General features: G+C 42.3%; 1 protein-coding gene across 4 annotated transcripts in view; it reads right to left on the bottom strand.

The window, feature by feature from the left end:
* FTO (FTO alpha-ketoglutarate dependent dioxygenase) overlaps positions 1–17,795 on the bottom strand; it is a 426,388-nt gene that overhangs the window by 302,274 nt on the left and 106,319 nt on the right. For all 4 annotated transcript variants that reach the window (XM_042230687.2, XM_027977360.3, XM_060397832.1 and 1 more), the window contains 1 exon segment: positions 15,480–15,557. In XM_042230687.2, the coding sequence (XP_042086621.1) occupies positions 15,480–15,557 (78 nt within the window).

The following is a 17,795-nucleotide window of genomic DNA, read 5'->3' as shown; positions in this document are numbered from 1 at the left end:
GGGAAGCCTGGCGTGCTGCAGTTCATGGGGTTGCAAAGAGTCAGACAGGACTGAGTGACTCAACAGCAACAACATAAATAAAATGATAATAATGATTTGGTTTTTGGTCTTCCAAGTTCTCTCTATGACCATTTCTCGCCACCCTCAACTTGTCTTCCAGCCTTTGGCCCTCCAAAAAAACACAACCTGATTAATTGCTATTAACACCTATTCTTTTAAGGGCTTACCAAGTGTTGCGTACTATTCAAAATGATTTATATGTACCAACTCATTTACTTCTTACAACTTTATGTGGAGGTACTATTCTTAATATTATCTCCAGGTCATAGATGAGAAAACTGAGGTAGATATACAGTCCAAAAACTTGGGGACTTCTCTGGTGGTCCAGTGGTTAAGACTCCACACTTCCAATGCAGGGGTCATGGGTTCAATTCCTGCTCAGGGAACTAAGATCCCACATGTCACGTGGCACAGCAAAATTAAAAAATAATAAATAAAATAAATAATAACTTGCCCAAAGTCACAAGGGCTGATAATAGGAGAGCTGGAATTTAAAACCTGCAGGCTTCAGAGTCGAGCTCCAGAAGCATGAGCTCTTAACAACAAGATTGCACAGCCTCTCAATAAATGAAAAACTGGCTTCTGCTTCAATACTTTCACTGAAAGTGAAATAACTTTTCTTTGTGAGTCAGACACTGTGTCCCATGAACACAAAAGCCATGATAGTTTTGTTTCCAACTATAATACGAGTGCCCAGGATGTACTCAGTAAACACTGGCTGAATGAATGGATGAGACATCCCATTGCAATTTAGAAAGATGTAATAATTCCACTGGTATCACCAGAGGAGAGCACTATAAGACAATGTCCTCCCATAATATGGAAACACAGGGATTTATTGATGCAGTGTAGGACTTCATTCACTTCTCAGCCAATCAGCCTCCTGATTCTACACAGTGAAACTGAGGTTTTTTAAAACCAAAGCCCAGGGTCTCACATTACCCCCAGAAAATGTCATCTGACTGGTACCTTTTCAGTATTGTACTGCCTACCATTTTTGACAGTTTTCTTCTACATCTTCATTCAGGAATCATTTATATGATCAACAGGGAAAGACCATTTATTTTTCCATACATTTTTTTCATTCAATGTCTATCTGTAGAGCATATACCACACACTACACAGAAATAAGGTTCCTGGCCTCACAGAGCTTTTTATTATACCAAATTATACAAATGAAGAAGTATTCCAAGTTGTCTTAAGTACCCAGACAGAAACAAACCAGTGGAAAATCTGTCATTGGAGAAGGAAAGACACTCTTGGAGCCAGCCTATAGACTGAGCTCTTTAGGAAAAGAAGGTACCGGCCATGAGATGAACTAGAGAAAGACCTTCCATGAAGAGGGACCGAAACCTACAAAGGCACTGAGGATGGAGACCAGCCTATTCTAGAGACAAAAATAAGACCTGTTTTACCAAAGCAAAAGAGCCAAAGGCAGACAGACTTGCACTAAAGATGAAGAGGAAGGCACAGCTGGATCACACAGAGCCTGGGAGGGCAAAGTAAGGGCTCTAGACATCACTCTCAAGTGCACTGGAGGACGTCAAAGGGCAAAGACCAATTTGATTTATGTTGTGTTTGTTTTTTTTTAATTTGGCGTAAAGCTGCTTTACAATGTTGTGTTTGCTTCTGCTGTATAACAAAGTGAACCAGCTATATATATACATATATCCTCTCCCTCTTGGGTCTCCCTCCCACCAGGCCCTCATCCCATCATTCTAGGTCACCAGAGCATACCAGGCAGAGCTCCCAGTGTTATATGGTTGATTTACATTTCATAAAAATCATTCGTAATTAAAATAGTGGGCATGGACTGGAAAGAGGCAAATGTCAAAGTGGAAAACTCTGTTGCTATTACAACCATCCAGGAGAAAAATGATACTGGGTCTGGATTAGAGACAGAGATAAATGAACAGGTAAAATATGTATTTTGTAGGCAGATCAAACGGAAACACTATGAATTAGCTGTGAGGAATGAAGAAGGGAAAGAAGTGGCAGATGACTTTTCCAGACTCTGGACTTAACAACTGAACAAACAATCTTCCGGGGTTTTTGTTTGTTTGCTTTTTCAAATATTTATATGGCTGCACCAGGTCGAGATCTTTAGTTGTGAATTCTTAGTTGTGGCATGTGGGATCTAGTTCCCTGACCAGGGGCTGAACCTGGGCTCCCTGCATTGGGAGCGAGGAGTCTTAGCCACGGGACCGCCAGGGAAGTCCCAACTTACTATTTCTTTTTAAATAAGAAAGACCAAGATAGAGCAAAACAGGCAGAAGGACAGGAAGGAATGAGGAGCTTTATTCTGAAGCTATAGCCAAGAAGATGGCAACAAAATCATCCGGTGGAAATAAGGGGGCAACGGCAGACATACATCAGGATCTCAGAGGAGGCAGTGTGGCCAGGAAACTCAAGGTGGGAGCTGTCAGCACAAACCTGGGAAATTTTTAAAGACCTGGGAATGACTGAGGTCTCCTAGGGGAACAGCACAAACCCAGAAGGAAACCCGAAGCCACTTCTTGAGTCACAGACAAAGGCTCGGCAAAGGAGAACTTTGAGGTGGAAAACCAGGAGAGTGTATGACTGCCAAAGCCAGGAAGAGAGGAGTATTTCAAGAAAGATGGACGCGCCAACTATGTCAGCTTCCCCCAAGAGACCAAGCGACGTGGGGAAAAATTATCCACTAGCATGAAGATCACTGATGACAATGACCGGGGTCATTTCAACAGAGTGAGGGGGACCAGAGCCTGATGGGAGTCAGCTGGGGAGCAAAGAGGAGGTGGCAGAGATGGCATCTGTCTATTGCCATGGTCTTGCTATGACAGGGAAGAGAAAAACGGACTTGATGCAGGGGAATGCTAGACCACGGGACGACTTTTGACAATGGAAGAGAAAAGAGTACGCTAGGGTTTGTCAGGGTACTCATGGGAACGATACGGGAAGAAGAGGATGGTACAGAAGACAGGGTGACTGACTACAGGAGCCAAGTCACTGAGAGTCTTGAGCAGGGGCATATCTAATGGAGGAAGGAAATTCAGGAAGGGTTTATTTGAGTAAGAGACCTGGAGGATGAGAAGGATCTGCCAGGTACGGAGTTGGGGGAAAGAGAATGCCTTGAAGGGGAAGGACTGAAGTCCTGGGCTCTTGAGGCCAAAGAAAAAGAGGCACGTGTGATCCATGGCAAGAGGAACAAGAGTTACCAGTGGGGGAAAAAAAAGCTTTTTAATACTTTCCCATGTCATTATTACTGTTATATTTTTAGTGTTGTTTTTAATGTTAAGGTATTTATATGTGATCCTCATGTGGTTATGTGAATTTCCCAGGTCTTTAGAGTTATAATTCCCCTGTGTTAAATATAACTTCATTAGTCTCTAGGCCCAGTCTGCACTGAACAATAGCAGCGAGAGTGTATGTATGTGTGTATTATTTCCAGGCTTCTTCCTCTCTCAGTCCCAGTGGGAGTATGCTTCAAAACCAAGTTCCTGGGAACGATCTTCCTCTCCTTTCATGTTTTATACTAAGGATTATTTAAAGAACACTGGAATTGTTAAGAAAGTACGGAGAAACTTCCTTTTAATCACTGCTGCTAGCTAACTGTGCTTCCAGTATACTGGGGCCTCAGGGACCTTGCTCAGAGAGCAGCCAGTTTAGCAATAAAATTAGGGTTACTGCTCATGGCTCCAGAATGTTCTGTCTCTTGTTTATTGGATTATGCTGCACTCCTCATGGGCTGTGTGAACAGAAAGTATGTCTCTGTGTCTGTTGTTCTACTGGGATAAACGAGGTATAGAAGCCAGAATTCCTAAATGGATCCTGGCAGTCTCCGTGGCAGTGCACAGCGATGCCACCTAACCTGCTGCTTGTCACTTTGTAATCAGCATCTAACACAGGCACTCTGAGAAGCAGGGTAGTCCTACTACGCTTTCCTAGTCATTGTCCCACATTTAGACTTGAGTAATTCATCTCCCTTCTTTGTACTTCCTCAAACTTACTGCATCCCTTCTACTATGTCTTGCCTTCCTGATCAGGCAGAATAGAGTAGATAACGCTGTAGTGACAGAAAACCCTCAAATCTTGGTGGCTTCACCCAGTGATATTGATCATTTTACATATTGTTTGTGGGCTGGCAGAGAATTACTGACCAGTAAAACAGTAACTCAGAGATCTAAGCAGCCAGCAGCTGGTTATGCCGAAAGGAAAAAGAGGGTTTGGCAGGGTCTGGCACTGCCAGTGAAAACACTCCAGGCTAGAAGTGACTGTCGCCTTCTATCACTGGACAGAAACAGTCACATGTTTCATCCAAGATGAGAGGACCCGGAAGTGTAATTCTGCAGAGCTGGGTGATGGGGGAGGGGTGGAGAACCGTTTGGCAATCAGCTCTAGGGATCAGCACACATTCTGAACTAGTGATTCATTTCAGATTTTCATTGAACTGCCCCTCCTTCATCTCTGCAAACCCCCCTGAAACTCACTCATCTGCCTATTATTAAATTTACAATCTTATCTGAATGCAACTCTGTTTCTCTTTCCAGCTTATTCCAGAATTGCTGCTGTTGCTGTTCAGTTGCTAAGTTGTATTCGACTCTTTGCAACCCCAGGGACTGTAGCCCATCAGGCTCCTCTGTAAGTAATACATTTTAGAAGGATTTTTAAAAATATGTTTTATGAACTAATGCTATATGAGAAATTAGTAACAAGATATTCAGACAATAGGGTCATAGTTTCATACAAAGAAAAATAGTATATGTGCAAATACAGAAAAGAGGATTTGGAGAAAAACAAGAGCCAAAATTTTCTGGTAGTTATCTCTGGGTAATGCACTTGGATGTAAGTTTAATTTTTTTCTTTAGACATCTGAACAATTTTCAAATTTTCAAAAATAGATGCAGAATACTTCTTAAATCAGAAAAGATGTTACATTTGAAAATTCTTAATTTCAAATAGCTAATTCTTAATTTCGAATAATACGACACCTCTTGTATGTGCCAGGTTCTTCTTGATGACTCTAAATTTTCAAAATATTTCAAGATATCTTCTGCTGCTGCTGCTGCTAAGTCACTTCAGTCGTGTCCAACTGTGCAACCCCACAGACAGCAGTCCACCAGGCTCCCCTGTCCCTGGGATTCTCCAGGCAAGAGTACTAGAGTGAGGTGCCATTGCCTTCTCCGCAAGATATCTTCTGGTACTGTCTAAATCTGACTTGGCATGTTGCTCAATGCTCTAGGAAATTTTGATTTTACCACAAGGAATACAAATAACTAACTAATTTTGTCATAATCTCCAAAAATGCAGGAGAAAACTTCTCCAAACCTCAATCTAAATGTCCTCTCTTACTATTTATGATGTAATTAGATGAGTGCTTGACACATAAAAGTGCCATGAAGTGCTTGTTAAATTTTTCTTTAAAGACAACAATGGGTAAAGAAATGAACATTAAATATTGTAATTCAAGAAATGAACATTAGATGAATTTGGGAAAAGAAATGAACATTAAATAATTTAATATTAATTCACTCCATCAAACAAATAATCCACTTTCCATTCTGGACAGGTACCAGTAGAACATCAGGTATCACACAGTAATTTGGAACACCTGTTGGCAGATTTTCAAATACGTTAGAATTTTTGGTTGTTATTTAACCCCATTAAAGTTTTTCCAGGGAGGGTACAGTTATGTAATTATAATATTAGCAGTTATCTGGTCACATAATACATTCCTTAAGATCTATAAAAGATTCTATGACATAAATGATGATTATATATTAAAGAGTTTAGTAAGTATTTGGGAAGGTATTGTTTTAATAGAAGAATAGTTGATTTACAATATTGTGTTAGTTTCAGGTATACAGCAAAGTGATTCAGTTATATATATATATATATATATATATATATATGTTATATGCGTTCTTTTTCAGATTGTTTTCCAATATAGGCTATCATAAGATAGTTCCCTGAGCTATGCTCTGTGTCCTTGCTGTTTATTACAGTAGTGTGTATCTATTAATCCCAAATTCCTAATTTATCCCTCCCCTTATGGCAACCATAAGTTTGTTTTCTATGTCTGTCAGTCTATTTCTGTTTTGTAAACTGGAAAGGTATTTCAGATATAAGTTGCCAACATGCCAGACCTCTATCAATGGCTGAAAGATATGGAATGTTAGCTTCTCTGGAGCATAAGCTTTATTTTCTACCTATTTTAAACCATTATATAAAAATTCTCCTTCTTCTTCTCATATCAAGGGATGATTCTGAAAGAATTTCATCATATGGTGAAGTCAAGACATGGTATTGAATAAGGTACCAGTTCACAGGAGGCTCTCCTAAATGAAGACCAACGGAACTCAGCCTTTCCTAGAGTGAAATAAAATTTAAAATCTTCAAGTGACCTGGGAAATGGACTTCATTTAAGTGCCAGGACACTCTGATTTCATGGGAGTATATTTCTAATCTGGCTGTTAATAAATTTTGCCAGTTAACACTTTTTTTTTGCACTCTATAGAAATTCACGCTATATCAATCACAATATTTTCTACATGATTTTCGCTGTAAATTACTTATGACTTGGCAGCCATCCCAGGACAAATGGGCTAGACACTTATTTGGTCCAGCCCCCGACTGCAAGATGCTGAGCTGTCTCCCAGAGTAGGCGGGCGGTCTTCCCAAGGCACTGCCTGGGCCTTGCAGCAGCTCCCGCAAGGAGTCTTGTGAACACACTGCAAAGCGCACTCCACACTGAGACAACATGCCGGCTCACTCACTCATTCGGTAGCTCATTTTGAATTTATTTAAAATTTACTGCATATTTATTCGTACCAAACACTGTATAAAGTGCCATAAATATAATGATAAAAACGAGTTAGGTCCCATTTTATAGCATCTCATAGTTTAACAGTAGAAACAGAAATAGGAACCAACAGTTAGAGATCTCAGACTTATCACAACAGAAGTATGAATATACTACTATCGGAGCAGGGAATAAATGATTAGGAATGGAGTCCGGAAAATCCTTCCACAAACAAAATTGTTCTTTGCTGTGCGCATGTGCTCAGTCGTGTCTGACTCCTGTGACCCCTGGACTGTAGCCCACCAGGCTCCTCTGTCCATGGGATTCTCTAGGTAAGGCTACTGGAGTGGGTTACCATGCCCTCCTCCAGGGGGTCTTCCCAACCCAGGGATGGAACTGCCACCCACATGGAAGATGGATTCTTTACCATCTGAGCAACCAGGGAAGCCCATATATGTGTGTGTATATACACACACACACACACACATACTATATTTAGTATCTATTTATATGCTATGAATCTAAACTATATACACTTCATTGTTGTTGTCTAGCTGCTAAGTTGTGTCTGATCCTTTGCAACCCCACGGACTGTAGCCTGCCAGGCTCCTCTGTCCGTGGGATTTCCCAGGCAAGAATACTGGAGTGGGGTGCCCTTTCCTTCTCCAGGGGATCTCTCTGACCCACGGATTGAACGCATGTCTCCTGCATTTCAGGCAGATTCTTTACCACTAAGCCACCAGAGAAGCACCATATAGTTCATTACGTATATGTATATACAGAGTGTTTTATTTATTCATTAATTACTTGTTTATTTAGTAAAACATATTTACTTTATAGTTTAGATTGTGTATTGCTGTATTATGGTGTATTAATGCATTTTAGAATGTGATACGTGCTATGGAGAAAAACAAACCCAAGTAAGTAGGAGAGGAGTGTCAGGGCTGAATTTTACACAGGATGGGCAGAGGAGGCCTCTGATGAGGTGACATCTGAGCCAAGGAAGGCAAGAAATGAGCACACAAGCCCTGCAGACACCTGGGGGCAAAGAGAGTTCCAGGCTGAGGGAACATTAAGTGCAAAGGCCTTGGGGCAAGAGTGTGCTTGGTTTATTCTAGGAAGAGCTAGAATGCCAGAGTGGGAGGGGAGGGGCCAGGACAAGCAGGAAATGAGGGGAGAGAAGTCAGAGACAGGTTTTGCCCTGCTCTGTAAGTAACCACCAGGACTTAGGCTTTTTACTCTGAAAAGATGGGAAGCCATGAAGGGCTTTGAGCAAGAAAATCTAATGAGCTGATCCACTTATTTATTTATTTTTGATGGGGACGATTTCTAAGTCTTTACTGAATTTGCTACAACGTTGCTCCTGTTTTATCTTTTGGTTTTCTGGTCCCAAGGCATGTGGAAACCCACCTCCCTGACCAGGGCTCGAACCCACACCCCTGAATTGGAAGGCAAACGACTGGACCACCGAGGAAGCATGAGTTGATTTATGCTTTAAGAAGAAAGCTACTACTGATGCTGTGTTAAAACAAACTGGACATGGAGGCAAAAGAAATTAGGAAACCACTGCAACCACTCAAGAGAGAGAAACGGAGGCAGCTTTTGCCACGATGCACGTGGCAGAGGTAGTGAGAGGCATTCTGATATCGAATACACTCTGAATATAACACAAGTGGGACTTCCTCGTATCAACAGAGACTGTCCTTAAGTAAGGTAAACTAAGGATGAGTAGATGCTCACCAGACAGAAAAGGGGCTGAGGGTACTCTAGTCCCAGGGGACAAGAGACACAAGAGCATGAAAGGATGACAGGGCACAGTAGAGCCAAGAGCTAGTGAGAAAGTCTGACCGGAGTTGGAGGCTGGACACAATGTCAGGCAAAGCAGTGGAGACTAGACCAGCAGAGGTGATTTCGGACCACAGAATCAATGGCTTTGTAGCATATGCAGACGAGTTTGGACTTGACCCCAGAGGCAAGAGAGACCCAGTCGAATTTACAAAGCAAGGAATGACAAGTCTGCCGTATCTGGGGGCTTCCCTGGGGGCTCAGTTGGTAAAGAATCTGCCCGCAATGTAGGAGACCCAATGGCACAGTCCATGGAGTTGCAAAGAGTCAGACACGACTGAGAGACTTAACACACACACAACAAGGTACACAAAACAGGTTCAAAATATGCTTAAAAATTCAACTTCTTTAGGGCTTCCCTGGTGGTGCAGTGGTAAAGAATCTGCCGGCCATATTTATCGGAACACAATTCTGATGGAGGTGGGGCCAGCAAAGGAAAGTACCAACTAGGAAACTCTTAAAACTGTGCAGGTGGAAGATGGCAAATGAGGACCTGAATTCACCCAGTGTTGCTGAGACTGGAAGAGAAGAAAACATCTGGGAGACAAATCCAATTTACTGTGTTCTTTATTGAGATTTTTCTGTTGATAAAATCAATTTAACCTACTCCCAGGGCTTCCCAGGTGGCACTGGTAGCCAAGAATCCACCTGCCAATGCAGGAGATGGGAGTTTGATACTTGGGTCGGGAAGATCCCCTGGAGCAGGAAATGGCAACCCACTCCAGTGTTCTTGCCTGGAGAATCCCATGGACAGAGGAGCCTGGTGGGCTACAGTCCACGGGTGCGCAAACAGTCAGACACAACTGAAGCGACTTTGCACATACGCAACCTATTCCAAAATAGAACTCTCTTTTTACCATTAATGTATTCTGTTAACTCTCAAAAAGAAAAAATTTGAGATTCTGAAAAAGTAGAACTGCCAGGGCCCAGGCAGTAAACAAGGTCTGGAAGCCATGAAGAGAAGCTGAGGGCTGCAAAGGCCTGATTTGAACAACAGGACCAGGGGTAATGGCACTAGAGAAGGGAATGCAAGGCAGGATCCCTGTAAAACCTAAGTCACATCCTATCATTCTTGTGCTCCAAACCCCGTCACGTCTTCTCATCTCACTCAGAGTCATCACCAGTGTTCCCACTGTGGACAGCAAGTTCCTGCAGAATTGGGCCACCATGCTCCGATCTCATTTCCCTCTACGCCCTTCAACTCTCTCACTCCCCACCAGATGTTTCAGCCTCAGCTGCATGTCCTCAAACGTATCTTAGAGGCTTTGCTGTTAACTCTGTCCAGAAGCAACGAAGTGTTAAGTCGCTTCAATCATGTCTGACTCTTTGAGACCCTATGGACTGTAGCCTGCCAAAAGGGTTCCTCTGTCCATGGGATTCTCCAGGCAAAAATACTAGTGTGGGTTGCCGTGCCCTCCTCCAGGGGATCTTCCAACCTAGGGATCAAACCGCTGTCTCCTGCATTGCAGGCAGATGCTTTACCACTGAGCCACCAGAGAGGCCCACCAAAGAAAGCACAGAACGAATGAAAATAACAGGGAATGCTAAGGAGGGTGGCATGTCTCTGGATAAGAGGGACAGACTTCCCATATCTGGAATCCAGAGGTTATTTTCAATGTAATTCACTCCCCTGTGCTCTGCAGTAAACCAAAAGTGGTCCTCTGGCTCTTCTGCTTGGCATTTGTTACTGTTGCTGTTTTCTTTCATTGGTTTTCTCTATAGTCTTAATCGGAAAAAAACAAAAGAAAAAACTTCTTTGAAGGCATTGTGAATTTGATCAAGGTATACCAGGAGGAAAGCAGTATAGCAGAAAGAGTCTGGGTCTTCAGAGTCAGAAAAACCTGGGATGAACTGCAGCTCTGTCTCTCAGATATGGAGCTTAGTCTGTCCTGATTTGTAAAAGAGGAAGTCAGTATCTCTGTCTCAAGCAATCGAAGCCTGAAGAAGGGAGGTTGCTGGAATCTGTAATTGTGGGATGAATGCAAGAGGCTGCTGTGTGGATGAAATGTGACAAGTGTTCAGAAAATGTTGAGCACAGTCCCTGGCACGCTGGCAGGAAGGGTCAATAAACAGACCCAATCTGGAAACTGCAGAAAGTCTTGTTTTGATGACTAGCAGCTGGGTTGGCATTCCTGTGGCTAGGACCTGTGTAAGGGACTCAGTGTCAGGGCTGAACTTTCTATTCACTCGTGTCATTAAAAAGTATTTTCACTTCATCGTTTAAGAGAAGAGATTTACTGGACTAAGGTTTGGTTGAAACACTCTATTATTACAAGGTGCACTTAAAGTGATTAGATATCGGTATCAGGTGTGTTGTGGGTCTTAGCAAGATAAAAGCCAAGTCTTGAGGGTTGTTCTGTTTGCCCTGGCGTCTCCTTTCCTGGTTCAGTGTATGTCTGGCTGAGAACACCTGGGCTAACCTTGGTGTTTAATTCTTTGTGCACAACTGCCATAAAAAAGCTGAAGTGGGTCAGCGGCTGCTTTGTAACAATGCGTGTTATCGTGTACCAAAAAGTTCCTATCTATGAAAATATTAGCAAGGATTTAAGAACTGATTACATTTGGAGGGTTTACCTGTTTTAAGGGTACTTTTTCAAATTATTTTTTTTTCCTGATTACCAAAGAATACATGATCATTTAGATAATTTGGAAAACTAGAAAAGCTCAAAAGAGAAACGTCCACCAGTGTGGGGTATAACATTTCTATATAAACCCTGTAGACTATTACAGATACCACCTCCCTAGGGAGGAGCAAACAAAATTCAAATCACACCAAATATTATTATACGTCGTGCTGTTTTTTAAATGAACTACGGACTTCCCTGGTGGTCCAGTGGCTTTGTGCTCCCAATGGAGGGGACCCAGGTTCGATCCCTGATTAGGGAACTAGATCCCACATGCTGCAACTAAAGATCCTGCATGCTGCAAGCAGGACCTGGCACAGCCAAATAATAAATAAATATTTACTAAAAATAAATATAAAGAACTAATGCCTACAGTAATTCATTCATCCACTCAAACAAACTAATTAAATACCTACTAGGAGCCAGGCCTTGTATATATCATAGTGCAGAGAGTAAGAGAGAGGAGCATGAAAAAACATCATTGCAACTCAGTTCAGTTCAGTTCAGTTGCTCAGTCGTGTCCAACTCTTTGCAACCCCAAAAACTGCAGCATGCCAGGCCTCCCTGTCCATCACCAACTCCCAGAGTTCACCCAAACCCATGTCCATCGAGTCAGTGATGCCATCCAACCATCTCATCCTCCATTGGCCCCTTCTCTTCCTGCCCTCAATCTTTCCCAGCATCAGGGTCTTTTCCAATGAGTCAGCTCTTCGCATCAGGTGCCCAAAGTATTGGAGTTTCAGTTTCAACATCAGTCCTTCCAATGAACACCCAGGACTGATCTCCTTCAGAATGGACTGGTTGGATCTCCTTGCAGTCCAAGGGACTCTCAAGAGTCTTCTCCAACACCACAGTTCAAAAGCATCAATTCTTTGGTGCTCAGCTTTCTTACAGTCCAACTCTCACATCCATACATGACCACAGGAAAATCCATAGCCTTGACTAGACGGACCTTTGTTGGCAAAGTAATGTCTCTGCTTTTGAATATGCTATCTAGATTGGTCATAACTTTCCTTCCAAGGAGTAAGCGTCTTTTAATTTCATGGCTGCAATCACCATCTGTAGTGAATTGGGAGTCCAGAAAAATAAAGTCTGACACTATTTCCACTGTTTCCTCATCCATTTCCCATGAAGTGATGGGACCGGATGCCATGATCTTCGTTTTCTGAATGCTGAGCTTTAAGCCAACTTTTACACTCTCCTTTTTCACTTTCATCAAGAGGTTCTTTAGTTCTTCTTCACTTTCTGTCATAAGGGTGGTGTCTGAGGCTGCATATCTGAGGTTATTGATATTTCTCCCATCAATCTTGATTCCAGCTTGTGCTTCCTCCAGCCCAGCATTTCTCATGATGTTCTCTGCATATGAGTTAAATAAGCAGGGTAACAATATACAGCCTTGACATACTCCTTTTCCTATTTGGAACCACTCTGTTGTTCCATGTCCAGTTCTAACTGTTGCTTCCTGACCTGCTTACAGGTTTCTCAAGAGGCAGGTCAGGTGGTCTGGTATTCCCATGTCTTTCAGAATTTTCCACAGAATATTGTGATCCACACAGTCGAAGGCTTTGGCATAGTCAATAAAGCAGAAATATATGTTTTTCTGGAACTCTCTTGCTTTTTCCATGATCTGGCGAATATTGGCAGATGTTGATCTCTGGTTCCTCTGCCTTTTCTAAAACCAGCTTGAACATCTGGAAGTTCACAGTTCATGTATTGCTGAAGCCTGGCTTGGAGAATTTTGAGCATTACTTTACTAGAGCGTGAGATTAGTGCAATTGTTTGAGCATTCTTTGGCCTTGCCTTTCTTTGGAATTGGAATGAAAACTGACCTTTTCCAGTCCTGTGGCCACTGCTGAGTTTTCTAAATTTGCTGGCATCTTGAGTGCAGCACTTTCACAGCATCATCTTTCAGGATTTGAAATAGCTCAACTGGTATTCCATCACCTCCACTATCTTTGTTTGTAGTGATGCTTCTTAAGGCCCACTTGACTTCACATTCCAGGATGTCTGGCTCTAGATGAGTGATCACACCATCATGATTATCTGGGTCATGAAGATCTTTTTTGTACAGTTCTTCTGTGTTTGCCTTGGAAACGAACAGAGATCATTCTGCTGTTTTTGAGACTGCATCCAAGTACTACATTTCGAACTCTTTTGTTGACTATGATGGCTACTCCATTTATTCTAAGGGATTCCTGCCCACAGTGATAGATATAATCATTACAATAACTTCAGATAATTAAAGTACACATGAAGTACTACAGGCACACACGAGGGAGCAGAGACAACCCTCTGGGCTACAGAGGTGTCAAGGAAGCATCCTACAGGAGATGACATGTGAACTGTTAAGGAACAGGTAATGCGGAAACTCACCAAGTAAAGGAGATGGAGAAGATGTAACAGGAAGACCCAAAATATAACACAGAGTGTGTACCTAGTCGCTCAGTCATGTCCGACTCTGCAATCCCATAGACTCTAGCCCGCCAGGCTCCTTCGTCCATGGGATTTTTCAGGCGAGAATACTGGAGTGGGTTGCCATTGCCTTCTCCAGGGGATCTTCCTGACCCAAGGATGGAACCCGAGTCTCCTGTGTCTCCTATATTGCAGGTGGATTCTTTACCCACTGAGCCACTGGGGAAGCCCCAAAGCACTGAGAGGTAGTGACAAAACTCGGCGTGGGTAAAAAGGTAAAAGAGCAGGGAAGACAAGGCTGGAAATGCAGGAGCCAGGCAATGGACCGCCAGGGATGTGAAGCAGGAAGCTGACAGGCTCAGATTTATGTTTTGGTTAAAAAATTTAAAAAATTTTAAAACGTGTTTACTTCAGCTTAGAGGATTAAGAAAAAGGGGCAAAGAGGAAAACTAGAACAATCCAAAAAAGGACTGATCAGGTGACAGATGGTGAAGTTCTAATGACAAGGGAGATGATACATGATGTCCTGGAAGTCAGGAGACCTGGGATTCTGGATGGGTAAAGCTCATTCGTTTCTCTCTTCTTTCCATGGTTACTGATAATCAACAATGTGACGACAAGCTTACACTGGATGCTGGAGAAACCAAGACGATGTGGCCCAGTTCTTACACATCAAGAGCTAACATCCTCATAGGAAAGAAGAGGTGAAAAGGGGCTATTTTTATTTCCCAGCGTGCCTTCCTCTCCTTCTTTGGTGTTAACAGGGCTCTAATTTCCCTTTGGGAAAACCCCCCATCTCTGACCTACCACCCCTGCAGTTTGAGTGAGAATGGTCATACTCCAACCCTACCCCACAAGCAGGTGAGGCAACTGGCCAGGCAGACAGAAGCATCTTAATACCCTGAACACAAGAACTGATTCGGGGAGAGAAAGACACCTCTAGCCAGGACAACAAAATCACGCCTGGGGGAATCAGAACCAGGAAAGAAGACATCACCACCTTCTTCTGAGATCCTATGGGCTTAAGACCACCCACTCCCAGGGCTGTCAGAGCTCTTTTATACCATCAGGGGAGCGCCTATCTAGCATAAAGTCACCAGAGAAAAGCCAAACCAAGAAACAGGGAAAAAGAGTGATCCAATGACGCCTTTCGAGAAACTGGATTCGGCTGTGTGCTTATCCTTGACATCTAAGTTGTCAGTCAATAAATTCCCTTTTCTGCCACAATGAGTTTGTTTGTGATTTTGCCAGTTATAATTGAAAGAGTGCTGACCAATTCAGGGGAGAGACACAGAATTCTATAACTGCAATACAATGTGAGGGGTACAATCAAGGTACATATATGGTACAAGGAGCACAGGGGCAAATGCAATCAATTCTATTTGGAGGTAAGGTAAGTTAAAGAAACGTTCACAAAGGAGGTGATGCTTCAGTGAAGTCCTGAAGAATTAGTCATCTGGCAAAAGGATAAGAGACGAAAGAAGATTCTGTACAGAAGAAACAGAAGCAGAGGGAAGGAAGTAGGGAAAAACATGGAACGTTTGGGAAGAAAAGACAGTCCACTATTCTAAAGCACTAAGTTCAGAGCAGAAACACTGTGCAGGAACTTACATGTTCTGGGGGTGAATCAATGGGTGACCAAAGCAGACCTTTAACCTCTCATTTCATCTCTCTAGACCACAGTTGCTTCGTAGGTAAAATAAGGTAGATCAAGGGAAAAAAATCAATGGAAATTGACAAATATTAAAAGACCTTACCTGCTGATAGAATTCATCGTCTTTGGGGGTCAGGTAGGGAAGCCATGTGTCTTCAAGCTCTTCAAGAAGCCTCAGTTTCTGTTTAAAAATAATAATGATTATAGATGACTAAATTATAAAGAGACCCAAAATATAGGACAATGTCTTCTTTTTTTTTAACTTTTTATTTTGCATTGGAGGTATAGCCAATTAACAAACAATGTGAAAGTTTCAGGTGAACAGCGAAGAGACTCAGTCACACATATACATGTATCCATTCTCCCCCCAAACCCCCTCCCATCCAGGCTGACAATGCCTTATTTTTCTAATAAGAGAATACCCTCCAAAAGTTAGCCAACTTAAAGCGTATACATTTTAGAGGATAAAGCTAGCCAAAAGTCAGTTATAAAATGTATCAACTTTATTACATGCATTTAAATTACATCATATAAAATATTAACTTAGAAATAATTATTTTATTCACTCTCACATTTCAGGAAGCAATGCGCTTCACTCTTTAATACCAGGATCTTTTTTTTCATTACTAGAGTCATCTTTTGAGTCATGTAATACAGTTTTCCAGAACAAACCTTCCTATCTGTAAAAACTGCCTGAGACAGCAGTTTGTAAATCCTTACTTTCACTGAAAATACCCAACTAAGCCACAAGGATCCAGGGTCAAGGTATATGAATTATTTGTTCATCCTGTAAAAATTTGAGATCGTATCCACTTTCATATTACTTTTTAAAAGTAATCTTTTATCTCTAGAATAATTACTAAACCTATGTTGAGCATCTTTGCCTCTTTTCTTTTCCAACTGGATAAATCTTTTCAAGCAACCACAACTAGCACTCATGAGGCTATTTCAAGATACCATGTCTTTCCCAAACAGTACTAGGCCGTTCGAACAAAGTAACTAAGAGAGGATCCCATATTATAATGTATTTTATAAGGAATCAAATACATCTAAGATGACACCTTTCTTATGAGGGATTTTTTCAAAGAATATCTGACCTTATATTCAAGCATATATTTCACTTTCATGCATTGGAGAAGGAAATGGCAATGCACTCCAGTGATCTCGCCTGGAGAATCCTATGGATGGGGGAGCCTGGTGGGCTGTTGTCTACGGGGTCGCACAGAGTCAGACACGACTGATGTGACTCAGCAGCAGCAGCAGCAGCACATAAATAGCACGTATATATGTTTATTATATATGTGTGTGTGTATATATATATGTATATATATGCATGTGGTGTTGGAGAAGATTTTTGAGAGTCCCTTGGACTGCAAGGAGATCCAACCAGTCCATCCTAAAGGAAATAAGTCCTGAATATTCATTGGAAGAACTGATGCTGAAGGTGAAGCTCCAATACTTTGGCCACCTGATGCGAAGAACTGACTCATTGGAAAAGACCCTGATGCTGGGAAAGACTGAAGGCAGGAGGAGAAAGGGACAACAGAGGATGAGATGGTTGGATGGCATCACCAACTCGATGGACATGAGTTTGAGTAAGCTCCGGAAATTGGTGATGGACAGGGAAGCCTGGCTTGCTGCAGTCCATGAGGTCGCAAAGAGTCAGACACGACTGAGCAACTGAATTGAAATGAACTGATGTTTATTGATGCTTTCAAACTGTGGTGCTGGAGAAGACTCCTGAGAGTCAGTTCTCTGGAGAACAAAGAGATCAAACCAGTCAGTCTCAAGGGAAATTAACCCTGAATATTCGTTTGAAGGACTTTTGCTGATAATTGAAACTCCAGTATTTTGATATCTGATGTGAACAGCTGACTCATTGGAAAAGCCTCTGATGCTGGGAAAGATTGAGGACAGAAGGAGAAGAGGGCATCAGAGGATGAGATGGCTGAAGGGCATCACCGATGCAACGAACATGAACTTGGGCAAACTTCAGGAGATGGTGAGGAACAGAGAAGCCTGGTGTGCTGCACTCCATGAGGTCACAAAGAGTTGGACATGACTGGGCGACTGAACAACAACAATGTGTATAGAGACACACAGACACACAGAAATCATCTGGACGCTACAGAAATTTTCTAAAGGCCAAAAAAACAGAAAAAGCAGAAACAACTGATTTTCAAATAAAACTGCAATGCAATGCATATTCAGGCTGTTATCAGCCACTGAGGCACAATTATAAACATTAGAAAATGGTATATCTTACTCTGGTTTAATGCAGCGCTAAGCCCTAAAGCAGGACTTGGAGAACACAAACTAGACTTTAGCCTCAACCCACCCCAGCAGGCACTGTCTTTACACAGTGGACAACCTGCTCAACCAGACAGAGGGGCCCTGAGAATCATCTTCCCCCATGTCT

This window comes from Ovis aries, chromosome 14, assembly GCF_016772045.2.
Source record: "Ovis aries strain OAR_USU_Benz2616 breed Rambouillet chromosome 14, ARS-UI_Ramb_v3.0, whole genome shotgun sequence".
NCBI classification, from domain to species: Eukaryota; Metazoa; Chordata; class Mammalia; order Artiodactyla; family Bovidae; genus Ovis; species Ovis aries.
This window is presented reverse-complemented; position numbering and strand designations above follow the sequence as displayed.